Source organism: Beta vulgaris, chromosome 6, assembly GCF_026745355.1.
Source record: "Beta vulgaris subsp. vulgaris cultivar EL10 chromosome 6, EL10.2, whole genome shotgun sequence".
Classification (NCBI taxonomy): Eukaryota; Viridiplantae; Streptophyta; class Magnoliopsida; order Caryophyllales; family Amaranthaceae; genus Beta; species Beta vulgaris.
In genome coordinates this window covers 8504053-8524073 of record NC_079207.1, presented here as the reverse complement: position 1 = coordinate 8524073, position 20021 = coordinate 8504053, and the positions used below count along the sequence as shown (strand labels likewise).

Sequence of the window (20021 nt, the reverse complement as noted above, 5' to 3'; positions counted from 1 at the left end):
CATACATTATTATCTCATAATTTGTACACTAAAAATTTACGTCATCAAGTACTTTTAAGAGCAATAGAAGTAAGACGACTGTTGCAAGTTAAAATAAAGATAGAGAATATGACAATAAGACCGATTTGAAGTCTGAACAATCCAACATACCCAAAGTGTTTACAAAGGACAAATCGAAGACAAAAAAATAACAAATACATGAAATAGTTCGATCTCCATCCAAAAACACAACATGAGATAAAAAAGCAATGGACAAATCAAAATATTTAATAAATTCCAAATAAAACTAATTCTTGATTAACAAAATATTCCTATCCAATCATAAACTTATTTTTTACCCTTTTTTTTCTTTGTAGTTTATCTCATTTTTTTTTTTTTTTTTTGTAATAACAATCCTTATAATCACCATTAATTAGGTGTGTTATTATTTTCACTTAGCCACAGGTTTCTTCTCAGCTGTGACTGGAACAGCGGCTGGTGTAACAGCCGGCTTAGTGATCTCTACGGCTGGCGTAATAGCCGGCTTAGTGATCTCTACGGCTGGGGCAATAACAGCCGGCTTTGTCTCGGCTGGCTTCGGCGCCGAGGCCTCCGGCTTAGGCGGCTCAACAACTGGCTTTGGAGCTTCTTCTTTCTTTGTCTCAACAGCTACTTCCTTGGCTACTTCTTCAATCTTTACCGGCTCTATGGGCTTCGCCACCTCGGCTGGCTTCTCGGCTCCTTCGGCTTCTGGCTTCTTTCCTTCATCCTGTAAACAAAGATTGATCAATGGAATACTTCAAGATTACGGAGTTTTACATAATCTAATATGTACATTATTGTTATGAATTATGATCAAGGTTAGTTCATGTCATGCGTGCATGTCCTATTAAGGTTAGGTCATGTCATGCATGCATGCATTTTTATGAGTTCAGTTCAGTTCAGTTCAACTGTTTTATGCCGAAGAGAACAGACCTTTAAAAAGATGGGAGATGGAAGGGTGAGACTTGAGAGCGAATAGGCAGGAGACAACTTAGACAAAATTTTGGTGATTTTTCACTCAAAAATCAATCCACAACCAAAATGAGCTAAGTATGACCACATAAGAAAAAGAAGCAAGACACATAAACTGAATAATTGGGTCCCAAAAACAGCTGTAAAAGAAAAGGACCACAATTATTTATAAACATACTAGGTATAAAATAACAGAGTATAATGGGAACTTAAGGAGAAGATTCCTCGTCACAAATTGAACATTCAAGTTATATTCTCAAGGATATAAAAGATTCCCAAAGATTATTGCCAATTATATAGACAAGAAAACAGTTAAGAGCTATTTACGGCAATTATATATTAAGCATGAAATATATATACAATATGATGTGCTCTCAACTTATTTGTCACTAATGTATGAGTTGGTATTTATATTTAATCTAAGTGGCCGTCTTTTTAACATAAAACTACATCAAAAATTATTAAAAGAGACGGTCTAATTTTAATATAAAAGTAGACCTAGTAACTAAATGGATTAAACTAGTGACCGAAATAAATTAACCTAGTAACTATTGGGCTTCAATATTGGGCTTAGCATTGCCTAATTTTAATTTAAAAGTAGGCGGTCTCTTACAAGACAAACTCAAACTACATAGCAAATATCAAAGATATGATAATTAAAAGATTTTGTTTGGTGGATAATATAACCGTGAGTTTGTCTTGGAAGAAACCGCCTACTTTTAAATTAAAATTAGTCAATAATAAACCCAATATTAAAAAGAAAATTAATTTAATATTGACTAGGTTAATTTCTTTCGGTGACTAGTTTAATCCATTTAGTGACTAGATCTACTTTTATATTAAAATTAGACCGTCTTTTTTAATAATGTTTGTAAAACCCTTTATTAAATGAAAATCTTTACCAGAAATTATATTTTGTGTAATCAATAAAAAGTCTTGAATGGATTTATTAAGAAAACATATAAAACAGAGACTCTCTTTCCGCTTGCTTCATTAACATAAGTTCATATAAGCCTTGAAGATGTTAAAAAGTTCCAATATGGTTTGATATATAAGTCCTTAAAAAAGAAAATGGAAGTTAATAAAACAAATTAGATATGTATAACAAAAATAAATAGAGGAGGTTATACATTGATAGTATAAATTTTGTTTTGGCAAGGAGAAGTTCTCGACCAAAAACTTGCATGGGTGGATTCAGCCCAGACACAGATAAGACTCAGTAGAAGTAGACGATATGTTAGGGGATGTTCTTCCTAGCTTATTCTCAGTTGAGTTGAATTCAGTTCAATTCAATTCAGTTCAGCTCTTGACAATACTTTTACTCTCACATATCACTATTCATTTCGGTTCAGTTCAGTTCAACTGTTTTATACTAAAGAAAACATGCCCGAACATGGGACCCTAAATCATATATGTAGCTGGATTTAGTTCCACGACATATATTTATAAGATACAAACATTGAAACATAACCACCAACTAATCATTCCTTGTTATTAGGGAGGATATATAAGTCGATACAAGTTCATACAACTAAAAATAAGTTGGAAATAGGAAAATATAGATTAAGAAAATAAACCCCCAAAGCAATCTGCTATAAGAGTAGTTTGATTACGAGGTGATGTTGATGATCTTAGATACTATCTTATCGTCATACTATGATAGAGTGATTTATCCAAAGTAACACGTCAAGCTAGTGAATGTCCAAAATTGCGTCTCCAAATTGTGTACTCAAACATGTATATAAAGTCATAAATTGATATGAAAATGAACAAGACTATAACATTTGTCAATTGTGTTTATCAAGTAATTATTTTATGATTACGAAATTTTCAATTAGATTTTTGAAATAAGCCTTGTTTTTTCAGCAATAGTAAGTAAAATAATAAATATCATATTTTTGTACTTTTATCACAAAAAGTATGCTTGATAAAAAAATCCTAAAGAGCTCAAAGATATATTTTTTGGTTGCATTTTCTTTTTGTTAATGAGCATAGCCCGTAGTGGAGCACAAGATTAACCCTACCACTATTTAAATTTGATTGTATCACTGTTAAGAATGTCTTGATCTAACGGTTAAGATTGAGGTGTTGTGAATGAAAGATTAGGTTTGAATTTTCCCTTCCTTTTTTTTGTACTTTGTACTGTCTTCATGACTCATATGTATATAAAAAATAAAAAAAATTATTTACGAGGAAATGGTTACACATACATATGACATAATTCCAATTATTGCTAGATTGTACTAGCTAGCCAGCTAGGAGGATATATTTGGCCATATATTATTTCAAAGATCCTATAATTTAGGAAAGCAAATTATCGACAAAAGGCAACAATCAATATCGTCATACCGTACAATTTATACACACGTAGGACTTAACAGTATCATTTTTGAAATGTTCGAAAAATTATATTTTCAAACTTATAATGGTTAATGATCAAGCATGCTTCCTAATATGCCTAATTATAATGATGAAAAACAACATGAACAACCTTAGTAAATAGATGTCACACACACCATTAATCGTGGTATAATTTCGAACTTTTCCTAATATACTCTCTCAGTTTCATACTAATGAACGCAAATATATAATACATTCGTGCTTTTATAATGATAAAACATATATTTTCTATGTTTTATTTCATGCAAGAGTTGACTTTTTAAGAACAATAAGTTTTATGATTTTTACTGTATTTTTTGCATATATATATAAAATATATTTTCGATCTTGCATTCATTTCGATTTATAATTACACTTAAAGAATGTTTATATGTCAATGATTAAAGATGCTTTTTCTAGACTAAAATAGTCAAACGTTGCATTTTGAAACAAATAAAAATAATTTTTAATACAATTTTAGTTTTTAGTACTTTTACCATTTTGCAAAAACCTAAGAAAAGAAAAGGAAAATTTTCAAAGGCTTTTCCTTTATGACTAGCTTATAAAAAGGAATTAATATAAGAAAAACTATACAACATTTAATATCATCGATCGACACGTAATTTTATCCTATACTTCCTTCGTTTCAAAATAGTTGCATCATTTACTTTTTCACATTTACCAAAATGCTTTCTTAAACGTTAATATCTCTAATTGTGTATAACTAAGTAAAATTATAAAAAGTTGATATTTGAAATCCTTGTATTCAGCCGAATTTAACATGATCCACTTGACTATATTTTTTCTTATATAATGGTAAGAAAAAGCTCGTCAAAGTTGGTTCATGAATAGTGACCAAATACTAAATGATGCAACTATTTTGAACAGAGGAAGTATATGTGATCTAGCGCTTATTATTAAACCTTAGAATCGCATATATCAAAACTATTAACAAAGTAAAGTCAAAATTAACCAAAAAACACTTAGCAAAACATGAAGTAATTAATAATTAAAACAATAATTGACCTCCAACATTTCAGCGAGAGATAATGGAGCCTTGGATTGATGATGAACAGCATCAATTACCTTGTTTTGATCAACTTCAATTTCTCTTTCCTCCACCGTAGTCTTTTGCTCCGGTGCTGGGACTTCTTCTGCTTCGGTTGTCAAAGGCTTAAGACCGCAGTTTCCCATTACTATTTTCTTACGTATAACAACTAACAAAGTGAATTTACACTTTTGTCCCTTTCTCTTCCTTTGCAAAAGCTTTGATGAAAAAACTTTTGGTAGGAAAAGAGGAAGAGGGTTTTATGGGAAAATAAAATAAATAAGAGAAGAATGCAATGAAAAAAAACAGAAAAGAAAGGTGTTATATAGAAGAAAAAATAAGAGAGATGTTGAATATAATCATATATGTTAAGTTAATATTTTTGAAGTTATATTTGATGGTCCGACAATCATTCTGAGGGGTATAATAAGGTTATTAATATATAGACAAGTTAGACATAACTAGCCAGCTAGTGTACTTTTTTGCACTTTTTTTTTGAAAAAAAATATATTGTATTTTTTTTTAGAAAAGATAATTTGTCCGAACACCAATCCCTGCTAGGCTATTAACGTGCAGGTTATACCAGTTCATAGATTAGGTACAAGACTAAACAGCCCAGAGTGTTGGGATGAGGATTCAAACCCTGGACAATGCCCTGAAATTCGGGGGTGTACTCCACTAAATTACCTTCTCTCCCTTGAAAAATATATTGTATGATTATTTGAATTTTGATTTGTTTTTGGAATGTTATATTGGACAGGGTGTATTAGCTAAGGACACAGGCTGTAGAATTTTTTTTTTGTGATTCTTGTTTACTAGAATGGTCTTCTTTATGTGTTTTTTTTTTTTTTTGACGGATTCGTATGGAAAATAACTTGTTTACATTTTGATGGTATTGAGAACAAAATAAATAATTAAGAAGTATTGATTATGTGTATATATATCACAATATCATTATCAATCATCTTCTACTTACTGTTACAAAATTAAGAAGAATATTCATGTTAAACTCGTCGTTAAAAATTTACAACCTTTAAATTATTTGTAAAATATTGACTATGAGGGAAATGACCTTTTAGATTATATAATTCATCTTATTCTGATTGAAACATGAAGTTTGCCTTTAAATTATTGAATACAAGTATACAAGACAATTTATTTAGGGTTCATATATATATTGTCATGCCTCTGTGGCTCTGTTTAAGGTTTATATTTTGTCATCCTTTTTTGTGTCGAAATTCATGTCTAATGCCATGTCGCGTTCCCTATCTTAAAATGCACCTAAGTGTGACCCATGCTCGACATGTAATACTCATTCCAACAAAATGTATCTTTTTTTTAGGGAACTTATTTTCTTAGTTACTTTACAGTATTTCGGAAGAACTTGTATTGGTTATTGAAGACAATTCTTCGTCCCGGATGCGCATTGGTGACAGTATACCCGACTCCGTATGAGTCGAATATTACACGGCATGCACAGTGTCATGTTTATCGTGCTTTCCTTTGTGCTTAAGTTGTATCTTGTGTTTCGGACAATCCATACTTATTAATCTTTTGATATATGAAAGTATGCATTAAAGATGAATTAAATAATAATATTACGCTTGATTATATTTTTTTTCTTAAACATTTGTGAAAAAATATGAGATAAGATTCAATGGGAGACAAAAAGAGGTTACTATGTGAAATGCACTTCAAAATGGAGGAATTATAATGTAATCATGTGAGATTTTGTTAGACTTGTCTCAATGTGAACTTTCAAACTACGTAAAAGAAAAGGACTAATCTTATGGAGCACATACGAGGGAAAATACATTTTTCACCATCTTCCTTAGTAACCTTTTACTCTCCTTTTATCCGTACTCTCTCTTCCCCTTCTATTTTTCTGTTTTCCGTAACTTTTTTTTTTACATCGAACCAAACAAAGGAAAATTAGTTTCGCATTTGAATTTTCAATTGTAATATATTTTACATGAAAAATCAGTTTACATTGAAAATGTTTTACATGCATCCAATCAAACGAAGGCTTAATGGTTAAAGTAGTACATTAGAAACAAAGTCCATAGTGTTTTCAGGAGCATCTAGATCATATATATGTATTCCCTCTCGCATGTTTTGCACGTTTTACAATCCGCTCATTTGAGCAAAATATATGACAAATGTGCAAAAGATTATGTTTGGAAACTTATAGTTTTAGATACTTCTGAAAATACGTAAAAATTTAAAGCGTGAAAATTTAAATATTGGATGGTTCATGAAAACACAATTGTTGCGTTAACATGTATGTATATCAGTATACGTCTATTTTGGAAATATGTGGAGAAATTCATATCGCTGGTTTTGTTTTGGCTGCTTCTTTATAATCTTATGGAGCACGTACGAGTTTATTCTTAAAACGTGCAACGAGAGTTTATTATCCTTGATTGACAAAATATGATTCATTGTATTTTCTTGATTGACGATCATAACTCTCTCATCATTTTCTTGATTGACAAATGACAATAACCCTTTCATATCTAATTCTTTTACCTGCTCATTGTGAGCTTTAACTAGTATTTATATGCGTGCGCTATCTCGAGTTGGTATTGTTTTCCGAATTTATATGTATTTTTTTTATTCCCATTAAAATATATTAAGGAAAATTCAACATTTAAAAAGTGCAAATATAATAATATGGACACTTAAAACATCAATAAAAGTTGGTTGAGATGTTCATTGTGTCATGTATAATAGCAAGAGATCATTGGTTCAAATCTTGTTAAATAGAGTCTAATTTAGATTATCATTTTGTCGAAGTTAGCTCGAATTTTTTCTTTTGAATCGAAGCAAATTAGAGTCAGATCCGAACTGGATTACCATCCCTACCGCCAGTGCTATGAATCAGCTACTTTATTTTTTGTGTTAGTTTCATATATAGTCGAGGCAACCCATAGTTTCAAACATATGCCATTATTCTCATGCTTTTCTATGTTTTGTTGTGTGGTAGTGTGGTACTTTATATTGGACCAACCTAGTTACATGACTTACAATATTTTAATTGTAACAAGGAGGAAATCAAAAGATCCAAGAAGTCATCATGTAATTGGACAACCAATTATATTCATGTTTATCTTAACAACTATTTATGGTGGGCCACTAATAATACCAAGATCAAAGTTTGGTATTTCTATCATTCTATGTGGTGCCTGATCACTTCATTGCATCGTGGGAGCATGTCATGTAATACTATGAGTTATGTACTCCCTCTAATTGCCAAAAAATCAGAGAAATAAATCTCTCTATTATTGTCATCTGATTAACGACTGATAATTCGTCTCTTATTTGCTTAATTAGTTATCTTAGCTTACATTATTTATTACTTCCTCCGTTTCTAAATAAGTGCAACATTTGCATAGTGTTTACTATTCACAGTTTAAACTTTAATTAGTTTTGGTGATTTGCATTTTAGGAAAAACATAGTCATGTGGAATCTTGTTAGATTCGTCTGAATGCGAATTTTTTTAATATCAATTTTTTATAATTTTTACTTATTGATAATTGAATATATTAATGGTTAAAATAATGCATTGGCAAACGTGAAAACAAGAAGTGTTTAACTTATTTAGAAACGGAGGAAATATTTGATATGAAAGAGCCGTGAAGAGATGTCAAACTAACTATCAATTGATATTTGATTTTGTTGGATATTCTCGATTCTTCTTTAAATACGACACTTGTAATTCATTCAAATTCAAAGGTTTCTTTCATATCCTCACAATCTTAATACATGAAAGATCCCTTTATTATAGAAAAACTATTTATTATATATTGCGATAATCTATTGACTACTACATATCAAAGATAAAGATTAATTAATCCCTTAGTACAAAAGATTAATCCCTTAGTAAAAAATAGCTGGCGATAATTGAACGTGAATGCAAAAGGAGAATTTGGTCGAGTAAGCAATACTTGCCATTGTAAAGAATTCACATAATTAATTTACTAGCCTTACATGCACGCAATCAATGCGTGTGAATTAAAATTAATTGAGTAGAAAAACTGTTTTTACAATTTGTTTTCCAAAAAAATGATGTTTAGTTTTTTTTTTTTTAGGAAACTGATGTTTAGTTTAAATGTCCTACTTTTCCCCCTTTTTCATTCAAAATGTCCGTTTTTGGATAGAATTTTTCGGCCCGCGGTCGGGCCCGACCTGAATTTTTTTGGCTTTGGACGGGCCAAAAATGACTTTTTAGTCTATATTTTGGCCCGAAAGCCCGCTAATATAGACCAGAAATAGCGTGTTTTGGGCACAAAAATCCACCCCGAATTCAGGCCCAGCCCGACCAATGGGAATTTTTTTTGTCACGGCTCGGCCCGGCCCATGATCACCTCTAATTCAAATGAAATAGTTAATATCTCCTTTTTTTTCTTTTATTCCTTTTTCTATTTTTGGTATCCCATGTGTTAACAAGATACACGATAATAATTCTTTCGAATAATAAAGGCCCTAACCTTATGTCATTCTCATTTTCCAAAAAATACAAGGAATAAATAAATTTCTTTGAACAAAGAACACAATATAATTGTTCAAAGACCATTGTTTATAACTTGAACTCATAAATAAATCTAATTGGGCTATGTTACGCTAGAAGTCCAATATTGATCAAACTGGGCTAGCCCAAACCTAAAGTGCCTCAAATTTAGGGCCCAACACCTATGCAAAATTGCAAACTCCCAAAAATCTAAAATGTCGGAATTCAATATTTACTTCTGAAAAAGATTCTATTAAGCAATAGTTTTGCTTGATTTTAGGATTTTACATCAACTTTTACATGTAAAAATAGGATTTTTTTTGAATAATTTCTTAAATTTTATTATAAATATACTTCAATTTAAATTTAAATTTGTCAAATTTATTTACATTAGAACAATAGAAAATGCAGGTGATTCCCAGATGGCGCACATTATTATTTTCACGATGTTCAACCCAATTTGCTTCCTTGCATTCAACTCCATTTTGCAACGAGAAATGGAAGAACAAATGGAAATCTGTAAGTTTTTTCCTTATTTTTCTAGTTTTTTATTGTTATGTTTTTGGGTATATTGTATATATACATAGTAGTGTGGATGATTTATGAAATTGGGTCCATTTTTATTAAAATGGAGCTGCAATTACTGGTTTTTTTTTTTTCTATAAAAAAATAATCTTGGTAGGTTAAATTATTTTAGAGGTGTTGTGGAAATGGAGGGAGAAAAATGGGATCTTTATGTATGTGGGTAATTGGGAATTGGTTATGTTGATTGTAAAATTAGGGATTGAATTTTTGCATTACTAGTTTGAGATAGAGTGGCTTTTTTGACGGTATGTTTGGTTAGTGGTACTGAATTGTGGTAATGGTAATGTTTTTTAGTGTAAGTTTGTGAAGATATTCCAATGTTAACATTCATTCTAATGAAATTCGATGTCAAAACATGTGTTTTCCACCCAATACCAGCTTCTCCAGTGGTAATGGATGGTAATTATATTTTAGGAAGAAAATAAGTGTTTTAGGATATACTAGCATTGCCATGGATGTTGACATGAGAATGCTTTCACAAATTTGCACTAGAACTATTCCCATTACCACCGGTTGGTACCCCGCTAACCAAATGGGCCGTTAAGTGTTTTTGAGTTGAAATGATGAGCTGCTGTTGTGGGTAGTTACTAAATTTATGGGTAGAATACCAAAACTTAGGTTGAGGATTCAAATGAATATATGAATACAAGCTTGGATACTGTAAGAGATGAAAATGTAGTCACATAAGTGTTCAATTTCCTACACCGTGTCCAAAATCTTTTGTAGAAGTTGTTTATGCTAGTATGCTTCTGAAGTTAGAAGCTTTCTTTTGTTTGTTTATCTTTGAATTCATTAGAAAGTGCAGCAATTATCCTTTTTGTTTGGAGGATCTTCTTGAATATAGGGTATCACCACTTATATTGGCTGATTGGAGATATTTTTAGCATTGGGGGGCAATTTTACTAGTCGGATCTAGATGCCGGTCGTGCCAGGTTCTTGATTTGGGAGTATTGTTATAATTAGGATTCATAGGTACCGAAAATGATATTGATCAACACAAGAACATAAGAGACAAGATTTGCATGTTGCAGTGATTTTGCTTACGCCCTCCTTTATTTCATTAAATATTCTTTTTTTTTTTGTGATTTTGGGAGAGCGTTAGAATTACTGAATCCAAGGAGTGAAATCGGAATAGGAACAAGCTTCTTCAAGACTTTGAGCCTTGGTATGGTGTTATTTGCTTGTTTTTCAGTTAATTAGCAAGATTGATTGCTGCATTTGAGCGTCGTATTAGGAATCATTGCTATATGCTAGATGATAGGATGACTTCTAATGTTTTAGTTTTACTCTTGTCACTTGTGTGGCGTTTGTGTACAAGACCTGGTATTAGAGTAGGCAAAAAGTTTGTATTACCACAAATGATAGGCTAGTAAACTATGTAGTTGAAACACATAGGAAGTGTGATAAGATTGTGAGAGTAAAACTTGTATATACTCTATTGTGGATGTCGTAATATATATGCACCCTAGGTTGGTGTAGATGAAGTTCTTAAATATCAATTTTGGGATTAGCTATTTGTTGGTCGAGATCTAAATGGCTATATAGGGTTTGAAAGTGTGCAATTTTTGATATGAAAGGAGGAATGAAAGAAGATAACATCTTTAGTTTTTCATTCATATGACCTGACCTTTGATAGCAATGGTTAAAGAAGCGGGATACATTTCTGCTTACTTTCTGAAGGGGAATGAATGCAATAGAAATAAATCAAATCATAAACGATAAAGTTGATGCTCAAAATTGCTCAAATATCACAAGATAAGTTATATGAGTCATACCATGAAATTGTGGGAGACAGTGATACAATGTGGATTGAGAAAATGTAGGAGCATTTTGTAGAACCAATTTGGTTTATGCAAAGATGATCAACCATAAATGCCATATTATAAGACAGATGATGAAACATGATAGGGTGCGGAAGAATGATAAGCACATGATCTCTCTTGAATTAGAGTAGGCTTATTACAAAAGACTTGCTATGATTGATTGATTGACAACGTCGATGAAGGGTATACCAAATGTAAATATATTGACTTAGTTAAGGATATGTATAGGGATGTAAAAACAATTGTTAGATAGTATGGAAGAGTGACAAAAGATTTCTCTAGTACGACAAGATTACATCAGAGATTTCTATTAGAGTGACAATAGATGACCGAAATGGCTTATCCAGGATGAGATACTGCGGTGTTTGTTATTTCAAATGATGTATATTGATGGATGAGTTAAGAGATGCGACTAAAGCTAAGTTGGAGCGATGGAGACAAACATTAGCATCTTGAGGGTTAGGGTTAAGTGGAAGCAAAATTGAGTAGATGGAGTGTAATTTTAGTATTCAGAGGGAGTTAGCTCAGATGTGGTAAAGACTTGCTATTAAGCATACTTTGGATGGTAAAGAGTTGCTAATCAGCAAGTGCTTTAATTACTTTGGGTTGAATCCATTAGGTATGAAGATATAGACTATGACATGACTCATAGGATACACCTAGGGATGCTAAATTGGAGAAACGGACAATTGATATGTGTGCCATAGCGACCTTTAAAGTTAAAAGTAAAGTTTTACAGCATAACTATTAGTCGAGCGTTATTGTTTGAGCTCTAGTGTTAGGCATTTAGGAAAAATGATATTAGGAGATGGGGCAGCAAAGATGCATATGTTGAATAATTTTAGAGGTAGAATTTCGGAAGAAGTTCCAAGTTAAGCATATATAGGATTAGATAAGAGAAAATGGAATATACTGGTTTGGGCATGTTAGACATCAATTAAATGACTGGTAAGGGAAGTAAAATGATATGAAGAAATCAGGTTTGATGAGCATATAACACTTGACAAAGGAGCATTTAGGCACAGGATCTATTTACATATAGTCTTCACTTTAGAGCACGTGCTATAAATTGTTTGAACTGTGGCTTTCTTGTCCTTGTGTGTCCTTTGCTTGATCTGGATCACTGGTTCTGCCTGGTTCATTGAGAGAAGGTAGCTGAGTGTTAATCTAATCACTAGGCCAAGATTATATATGGTGGGGAGATCTCATGTCTATAATTTTGATGTTGAAACTCAGTTTGTCAGAATTTACATAATAGAGGACAGGTTGTTTGTGTCAAGAGGGATCCACCATTCCACTGTAATATGTGTTATGTCTATTTCTGCTATAACTCTGGTCAAGTAGGAAAGTTTAGTAGGGTACATGCCTCTGCTGCTATTCTGTCTCTCTCCTCTTATTAAATTTTCAAGTGATTATATTGTCACTTTGAACTAGCTTACTTAATTAAGAGTTAACTGCTTACAATGGTTTAATAAGTGTTTTGGCTCTAAATCAACCAACTGATGAGTTTCATCTCTGGTTACTTGACATCTTAAATCTCTTCATTAAACTGAGAAAAATAAAATATACCTAAGTTAAATCATACTAGTACTAGTTAAAAATGGGAATTGGTCGACTTGTGTGCCTTTCTGTGTTCCATATAATTGATTTAACACTCTCATGCCGGTAAATGTATTTTCTGGTTGGGGTAGATTTATCTTCAACTTTAATATAGAACTACTTTCACTATTCTTGCTTGAATTTTTAAAAGTCCTGAAAAGGTGTGTGACTAGTGTTTCTTCCCCCTTTCTTCATGCCAGGACTTCAAGGGAGCCCAGCAACCATCTAAAGTACGTATCCTTTTTTTTTTTTCAAATGTCGTGTCTCTCAGTTTCTCTTTGATTGCTAATATTCTCCATTGGATTAAAATTCTAGAATCACACCCGATATGTTATACGTCAGAAACGAGCTGATGCGAAGAAAGCGCTTTGGAGTCTTCTCTCTAAGTATGGGGACTCAGGAACTCCCTTTCAGGTATTGCACTCCAAACCATGATGTAGTTTTTTTGTTGACAAATTATTCCGTCGTAATTAGATTCAGGAAATTATTCTGTTCTTTATCTTAGCTGGTTGAGGCATTTAGATGGAACCATGGTACTGTTGTTATAACCTAGGCCATAGCAACTCAAGGGTCTAAGGAGGTTTGTCATTTGTATTTTCTTCTTAGGAGATATCTGGGTGGATTACCAAGTTTCTTCATTAGGTTGATATGCATTATATATGCTAGAGCTGTTTAAAGGGTAGACCGAGCCTGTTTGAGGTGAAGAAAGCGAGTCTTTGGGGGCTGGAGAGATAGGGTTGATATTTCAGGCCGGGCCATGCTGTTCGGACCAATCTGATTAGCTCTAAATTAGAGGCATATTCTTCTGGAAAATCTGCACTCTCAGCCTTTCTGCAAACTGTTAAACAGAAGAGCGATGTTACTAATTTGCTTGGGTGCTTGTTGTCTTCACAATTGTTATTGAACCTTTTTTGTCCTTCTGCATGTAAGCATAGTATAATCTCCTGTAATGCCAATTCTTTGGAGTGGTAAATTTGACTTCCTTCACATTTATCAGCAATAAGAATCTAATGGAGTCTTTAAAATCCTCCATGAAAATAATATATGATGAGGGTTGACATACGACTTGGGAAGTGGAAATGATTTCTTATTAGTATTATGTTTGAATCCATGCATAGCATGCATACTGTTTTGGAACTAAGTATTAACCTATGCTACTAATTCTGTAATGAAATTATCTGCATTCTGACGCGACAGAAGTAAGCCTTGTTAGCTTGTGTAACATTTGTTTGGCAATTTCTTTTCCCAGAATGGTGAACGCCTGTCCGGCAATGCTGGCATTGGTCATTGTTCAAATAGCTCTGCAAAGAAGAGCCGTTCAAAGTCGGAATCTCATCGTGCGGAAAAGATCCACAACCATAGAATGAGACGTGAGATTGCAACTTTTTTTCCCATCTGTTCTTCGCTTCATGCACAACAGGCTAGCTAATTGCCGTCTGAATATTACCATATAGAGTTTTCTTGCCTTTCTTAGTCTATCCATCATGTCCCGTCACCTTCTCTTTCCCTTTTGGTCCATTTGGTAGGCGTTAATAGCCTAATAATTAGTGTAATGGTAATAGATTTATAGATATTCTTGTCAATATTTATGGTATTGCATGTCTATCCCCAAATATCTCCTTTACTCTATATATTTGCATTACCACTTTGGAAGTAGCATTAACGGTCCTTGTAATAATTGATCATAATGTAATGTTAATGCATTTTAGTGTGAACTTGTAAAGGGATATAATTTCATAATCATGGTAATGCTACTACACCTAAAATGTCTATTTTCTTCCTAAAATTTCATTACTAACCAATAATACTTGGGAATGTGGTATTGCGTGGTAATGAAAATCTATGAAAAAAAAAACACATGTTTGTGGATGAAGTTTCATCACCTTGGACATTGACATGAGCTTTTATGTGAAATTTTACGAATTTTGATTAGTATTGGTACCATGAATAGAAATATTTGTTTGGAGATGAAGTTTCATTACCATGGGCATTGACGTGAAACTTCCTTTACAAAATTACATAGAATTTCATTAACATTACCACCATTTATTATGGCTACCAAATGGGTTGTTCTCTCTTTTGTCATCTCCTCTTATGTACAATATTTATGCTCTCTAAGTTCTTGCATAGGGTTCATTGTTATAGAGAAAGTCTTTCTGATAAAGCTAATGCTACATCTAGGTAAGTTTCGGAAAGGATATTTATCAGACGACGATGATGATCATCCCGAAACTATCTTTCAGGCAACTTTTGGAAATAGGTGGTATACATGGTCTAACTCACAGAATGAATCTTCTCGGAGATCAACTCCCGGGTTTGACTGGAGAGAATCTTTTCACCATACAAGTGATCATCAAGAAGAATGGGCGAGATCGAATGTATCTGATTCTGAAGATGAGGCTTTTAATGTAGGATTGCATTCAGATAGAGCGCAACTTGGCCTGCCAAAAAATGGTCCTCTGAAGTTGAAAGATGTGAAAAATGCGTAAGAACAAAGGCTGGATTATCAACTCGTAGACAGTGTTACAGTGAATTATAATGGAGGTTTTCTAATTGCTCTCTAAAAGGACAATTTCATCCTTGCAGGTTCCATTTATCGGCACTGAAGTGGCACCCTGATAAACATCCAGGCCCTTCACAGGTTAGCATAGAACAAGTTCATGATTTTAATTTCTATGTGGGTTCATATATGGCACCTCTAGATCGAATTTTGTTTTTATGAATCCAGATGTTCCAAAGCTTGATCTGATAATATCTATGCTCCCACCTTCTGTTTTTCATCCTCGCTTCTTAGGAACCCCAAGAAGTTTTTCACCCATTGCCCAATTCCAACTATCATCATCCCAATAATCTCTTTTCCAAGGCTACGTGCTCCCTTTTTTCAAGGACAAACATCGATCTCTAAACTCTAATGCTGTGCTGAGCTCTTTCTGTTCAATGCCCACACAATACACACCTCCCTAGCTCCCCTCCATAATGATCCCTCTTTTCAACAAATTTTTGCATGTTAGAAGTGCTCTCTTGATGTTAATTTCCTTTACAGAACTTCTTTCAGAAGCTATCTCAATAGAAATTGATACTCTGTCTTTGTTGAGTAGTGTCCTGATTTTAGCTTCATTCATCTCGAAGCAGTTCCATATTAGATCAGAAAATCAGGAATGATAGGTTTTAATAATATCAGAGGCCTAAATAGGCTTATTAACTGTAATCTGAAGAGCAGCTTCATTCATATTTTATCCTACAATTAGAGACCCATAAGTCCTCTTTAATTATAATAGAGGTCTTTTCCCTAGGCCTTTTTTTATCCCATTTTCAACAAGATCAGCAGTTTCAAAGATAATACGAGTAGCCCAGAACCCTTGTTCAATTCAGTGCACAGACCCAGTTGAGCGTAACTTTCTTTGTAATCTTGAACTGCTCTGTATGCAATGAATTAGTATGTTGACATTCTACAATTAGCAGATCAGTTTAGTGTTTGTTGGATTAAGAATTTGGTCATGGTGGGTCGTGTTCGTTTCTTCAAAAGAAGTAAAATAGGTAATGAGTTTTCTTTGAAATATATTCAAGTCCATCTTTTCATAGACTTGGTCACTCTCGGTTGATTTATGCCTTTAATTTCAATTTTTACAGGCCTATATTAGTAACAGTCTAGGTGATCAAATCTAAGATTGTGCCAAAAAAAAAAGGCCAGGCCAGACCAGACCCAAGCCTGATATATTTGGGCTGGGATGGATCATTGCATGGGTTAAAGCCTACCCTTAAACCACTATCAGACGTGACCGGCTGTGCCACGCCCCCAAAATAACCCAACAAGCGGACCGTACTGATTAAATCAGCTACAGATGTCACAACAATGCCTCTTTCGTGTCTTCCTCACCAGCACTAGCATTGTTGGAAGACCTTGGATTCTCACATAGTGAATTACTCCTATCAAGATCAACTTTTTCTGCAGATCTTTATTTGTATATATAAATTTTTGGGGGTGTTTATGATCATAAAAACAGGCCTTTAATCTAGCACTTGCCTATGTTACTCTTCGATCAATGCAGGCCGCAGCTGAAGAAAAGTTCAAGATGTGCGTGACCGCGTATAAATCATTGTGCAGTGCATTGTCCAGTGCCTGAGCTGTTTACTGGAGTTCTGACATACTGTTACAGGTTTTATGGCCTTAATGATATCCATGGCTTGAATTCGGGAGACAAGACAAGTGGAGATGTTAGATGTGTATACTCAACACTCAATAATGAGATTCAGTTTTCACCATGTTTTGCTGCTGAATGTGGCTGAATGTCGATGTTATGCATTGTTTTGTTTGTCTTGGTCCTCTTGGACAAGATCTCCAATTGTCTAGGTTGTGTTTTTTAGATGTATATGTATGTTTTATAAATTTTGTCTGCTTTTTATTGAATACATTGTCAAGCGTGTGTTGTACTTAGTTAATATTATATACTTCCTCCGTTATAAAATAAGCGTAATTCTTTCCATTTTCAAAAGTTCAAAATAAATGAACATTAATTTATTTGACATCAAGTTCTCTCTATCTCTCTTTCAATCCCATGTATCCCTTTTTGATTAGTTTTCGTCGTTAGTTCGTGCTTTACATACAATAAATCTCTCTTAAATATGTTCACGACAATTTTTACTACCATTTTACTCAGCTTTTGCGTAGTAATAAGACGGGTGTTTTTGAACATATTTAGTATACTTTTTACGAACAGGGCAATCTACACAAAGCTACATTATTGTTGGCAAAGTCTAATATATATGATCATTTTTATCAATGACACTTAATGGGTGCATATCAAGAGATTTGATTACGTATCTTCTCACTATTAATGAGCCTTATTAAGTTGAGCCAAGTAAACATATGTGAAATTCAGATATAGTAGAATAGTTCTTACTATACTAAAATACGCAAATAAATAAAGGATTAAGGGGATGTTTAATTTACGTAAACTTGTCTAGATTAAACTTATTAAACTTAATTGATCTTGATTAGCTACGATTGTACCTTTTGTTGACGTCTAATTGGATTAGCCTTGGAACAAAAGTATTATTAAGGTGAAGACAATGCTTCCTAACTCCTAAAAGCACATCAATTATGAACCAAAAAGAAAATGGTTCGCCCTTTTTCTCCTTCTTTTCTCTCCGCTACATCATTTTCACAAACCATTTCCAAATTCACTTCTTAACCATTTGAAAAAAGAATCATCACTCTCTCTCATTCTTTTTCCATACTTTTGGAAAACTGAAAATGTGAGAAAAATATGTGAAAATGAATATCTATGTGTAGAGATAGAAAAATATATGAATTTTGGTAATTTTATTTTCTAAAATATATTTTTTGAGATACAAACAATTCAAATGTTGTAACATTTAAAACTTTAGACTACTATAAAAGTGAATTTTTTTTTTTTTTTTTGCATTCTGCCTTCTCATGTCAACTGATGCGCATCAAAGTTATTTTTGGATGTGTGTCAACCTTTTTGTTAATTCATTTTTGACTTGTATTGCTCTTCAACCGTTTACATGAACGATACGGATATCCAGAAGTTTGTGATTTTGTTCATAGACAAACTTTTATTTGGTTCATGATTAAGAAAAAAATCTGGTCATACTCATTGACTTTTTTGGTTCATGGTTAAATTAGCATATATGAACTACTCCCTCCGTAACGAATTACTATCAATATTTAGTGTCATTGCTAAGAGGTATATTCACTGTTGCTCGTAATTCGTTAAAGAGGGAGTAGTACTAACGATAACGAGATACAATTAACCTAGTGGACTACTTTTAAAATAGCATAAAAAATTTTGACCCATGTTGAGAAACAGTGGAATGAACAATTCCACTGTTTACATGTGTGAAGTCCACTATTCACAATAGGGTGAAGTCCATCTTTCCTGCGTGCTTTTAATGCACGTCAGGTTATTTTCTTCCGTGTTGAAAATTTTGCAATTGTGCACAGTAGAAACTTTGCCTATATATACCAGTGTAAGAAATCAGTTTTACACATCAATGCAATACAATACTCTCTGATATATTTGCATAACTTCTCTCTCTATTTCTCACAACACGTTATCAGCACGAGTGTTCTACCGGAAATTTTTTTTTAAGGTATCTTTAAAATTTTTACATCCATTTTGTTTTTAAGTTTAAATTTTTTTTCTCCAAGCCCAACCCTTTTACTACCCGAACATGGACCAACAAAGTAACGGGATTAACATTGTTTTACACAATGTCTCTGTCTCGGGTATTTATTTTTGGATAGAGCGAAACAATGTGCCATTCACTACCAACCCAGCGAGGGGAACTGTAATACAGCCCCGACCCAGTAACCGTAACAACGGTACAAATACTCATACCAGAGAAAACCCACAAACCCCTGTTCCCAACACCAATAATAATCCTCCTATACAACCAGCTGAAAATCAACCTCCGCCCAGTAATAAAAGAGATAGAGATGAACAGGAAGAAACTAGTAGTAAACGTCACCATACTACTAACGCAGAAAACAAATAATTTTAACGCCACCTTCATGGAGGGCAAGGACATTTTATTTACGTTATTTTATTTTATCTGCTCTTAAACCGCCTATATGGACAGGTTAATTTTTTTATTGCCACCTATATGGACGGCCTAGTGAAATGATAGCATTATTATGTCTTATATGTGCAATAATGTCGTATGTATGCAGGGAACAAGCATTCAGAACATTATTATATATTATTGTCTCTAATCTTCTATTTTTTTTTTGCATTTATAGTTACATATATTATATTACCAATTTACTAGCATGCTCTAATATATATTTGTCAATATTAGAATTTTATTGCGTTGTATATTTTTTAACTGTATATGAACTGCACAGTTAGGGATAACCCTCTATAAAAGCAGATTACCATCCCCATTTTCACCACATATCCCTTATCTTCTTCCGATTTTTCTTTCTCTAAACCCACAAATTTTTTTCCTTCTTCCTCAACCTTCCGGCCACCATGTTTAACGCCGACGACAACCGTCCTCCACCCTCATCTTCTTCTTTTGAAGAGGATTTTAGGAAAATAAAACTCTACTTATTTC

At 33.1% G+C, this 20021-nt stretch overlaps 2 protein-coding genes across 5 annotated transcripts; one reads left to right on the top strand and one right to left on the bottom strand.

Moving 5' to 3' along the window:
• Nucleotides 1-88: 88 nt before the first annotated feature.
• Nucleotides 89-4831, bottom strand: LOC104895470 (uncharacterized). Of its 2 annotated transcripts, none has more exons than XM_010681985.4 (2): nucleotides 4399-4831; nucleotides 89-748 (listed from the first exon to the last, which is right to left on the bottom strand). In XM_010681985.4, exons 1-2 carry the CDS (start codon nucleotides 4564-4566, stop codon nucleotides 431-433), a joined length of 486 nt encoding a protein of 161 aa, XP_010680287.1. In that variant the 5' UTR covers nucleotides 4567-4831; the 3' UTR covers nucleotides 89-430. The 2 variants fall into 2 exon arrangements, with proteins under 2 accessions (XP_010680287.1, XP_010680288.1); XM_010681986.4 differs by having other exon boundaries at nucleotides 4459-4822.
• Nucleotides 4832-9142: 4311 nt separating this feature from the next.
• On the top strand, nucleotides 9143-17468 carry LOC104895468 (hypothetical protein). Of its 3 annotated transcripts, XM_010681983.4 has the most exons (8): nucleotides 9143-9233; nucleotides 9334-9450; nucleotides 13139-13168; nucleotides 13254-13352; nucleotides 14188-14308; nucleotides 15120-15423; nucleotides 15525-15579; nucleotides 16988-17468. In XM_010681983.4, exons 2-8 carry the CDS (start codon nucleotides 9337-9339, stop codon nucleotides 17060-17062), a joined length of 798 nt encoding a protein of 265 aa, XP_010680285.1. In that variant the 5' UTR covers nucleotides 9143-9233; nucleotides 9334-9336; the 3' UTR covers nucleotides 17063-17468. The 3 variants fall into 3 exon arrangements, with proteins under 3 accessions (XP_010680285.1, XP_010680286.1, XP_010680284.1); XM_010681984.4 differs by lacking the exon at nucleotides 16988-17468 and adding an exon at nucleotides 16569-16779 and having other exon boundaries at nucleotides 9165-9450; XM_010681982.4 differs by having other exon boundaries at nucleotides 9168-9450.
• Nucleotides 17469-20021: the final 2553 nt, after the last annotated feature.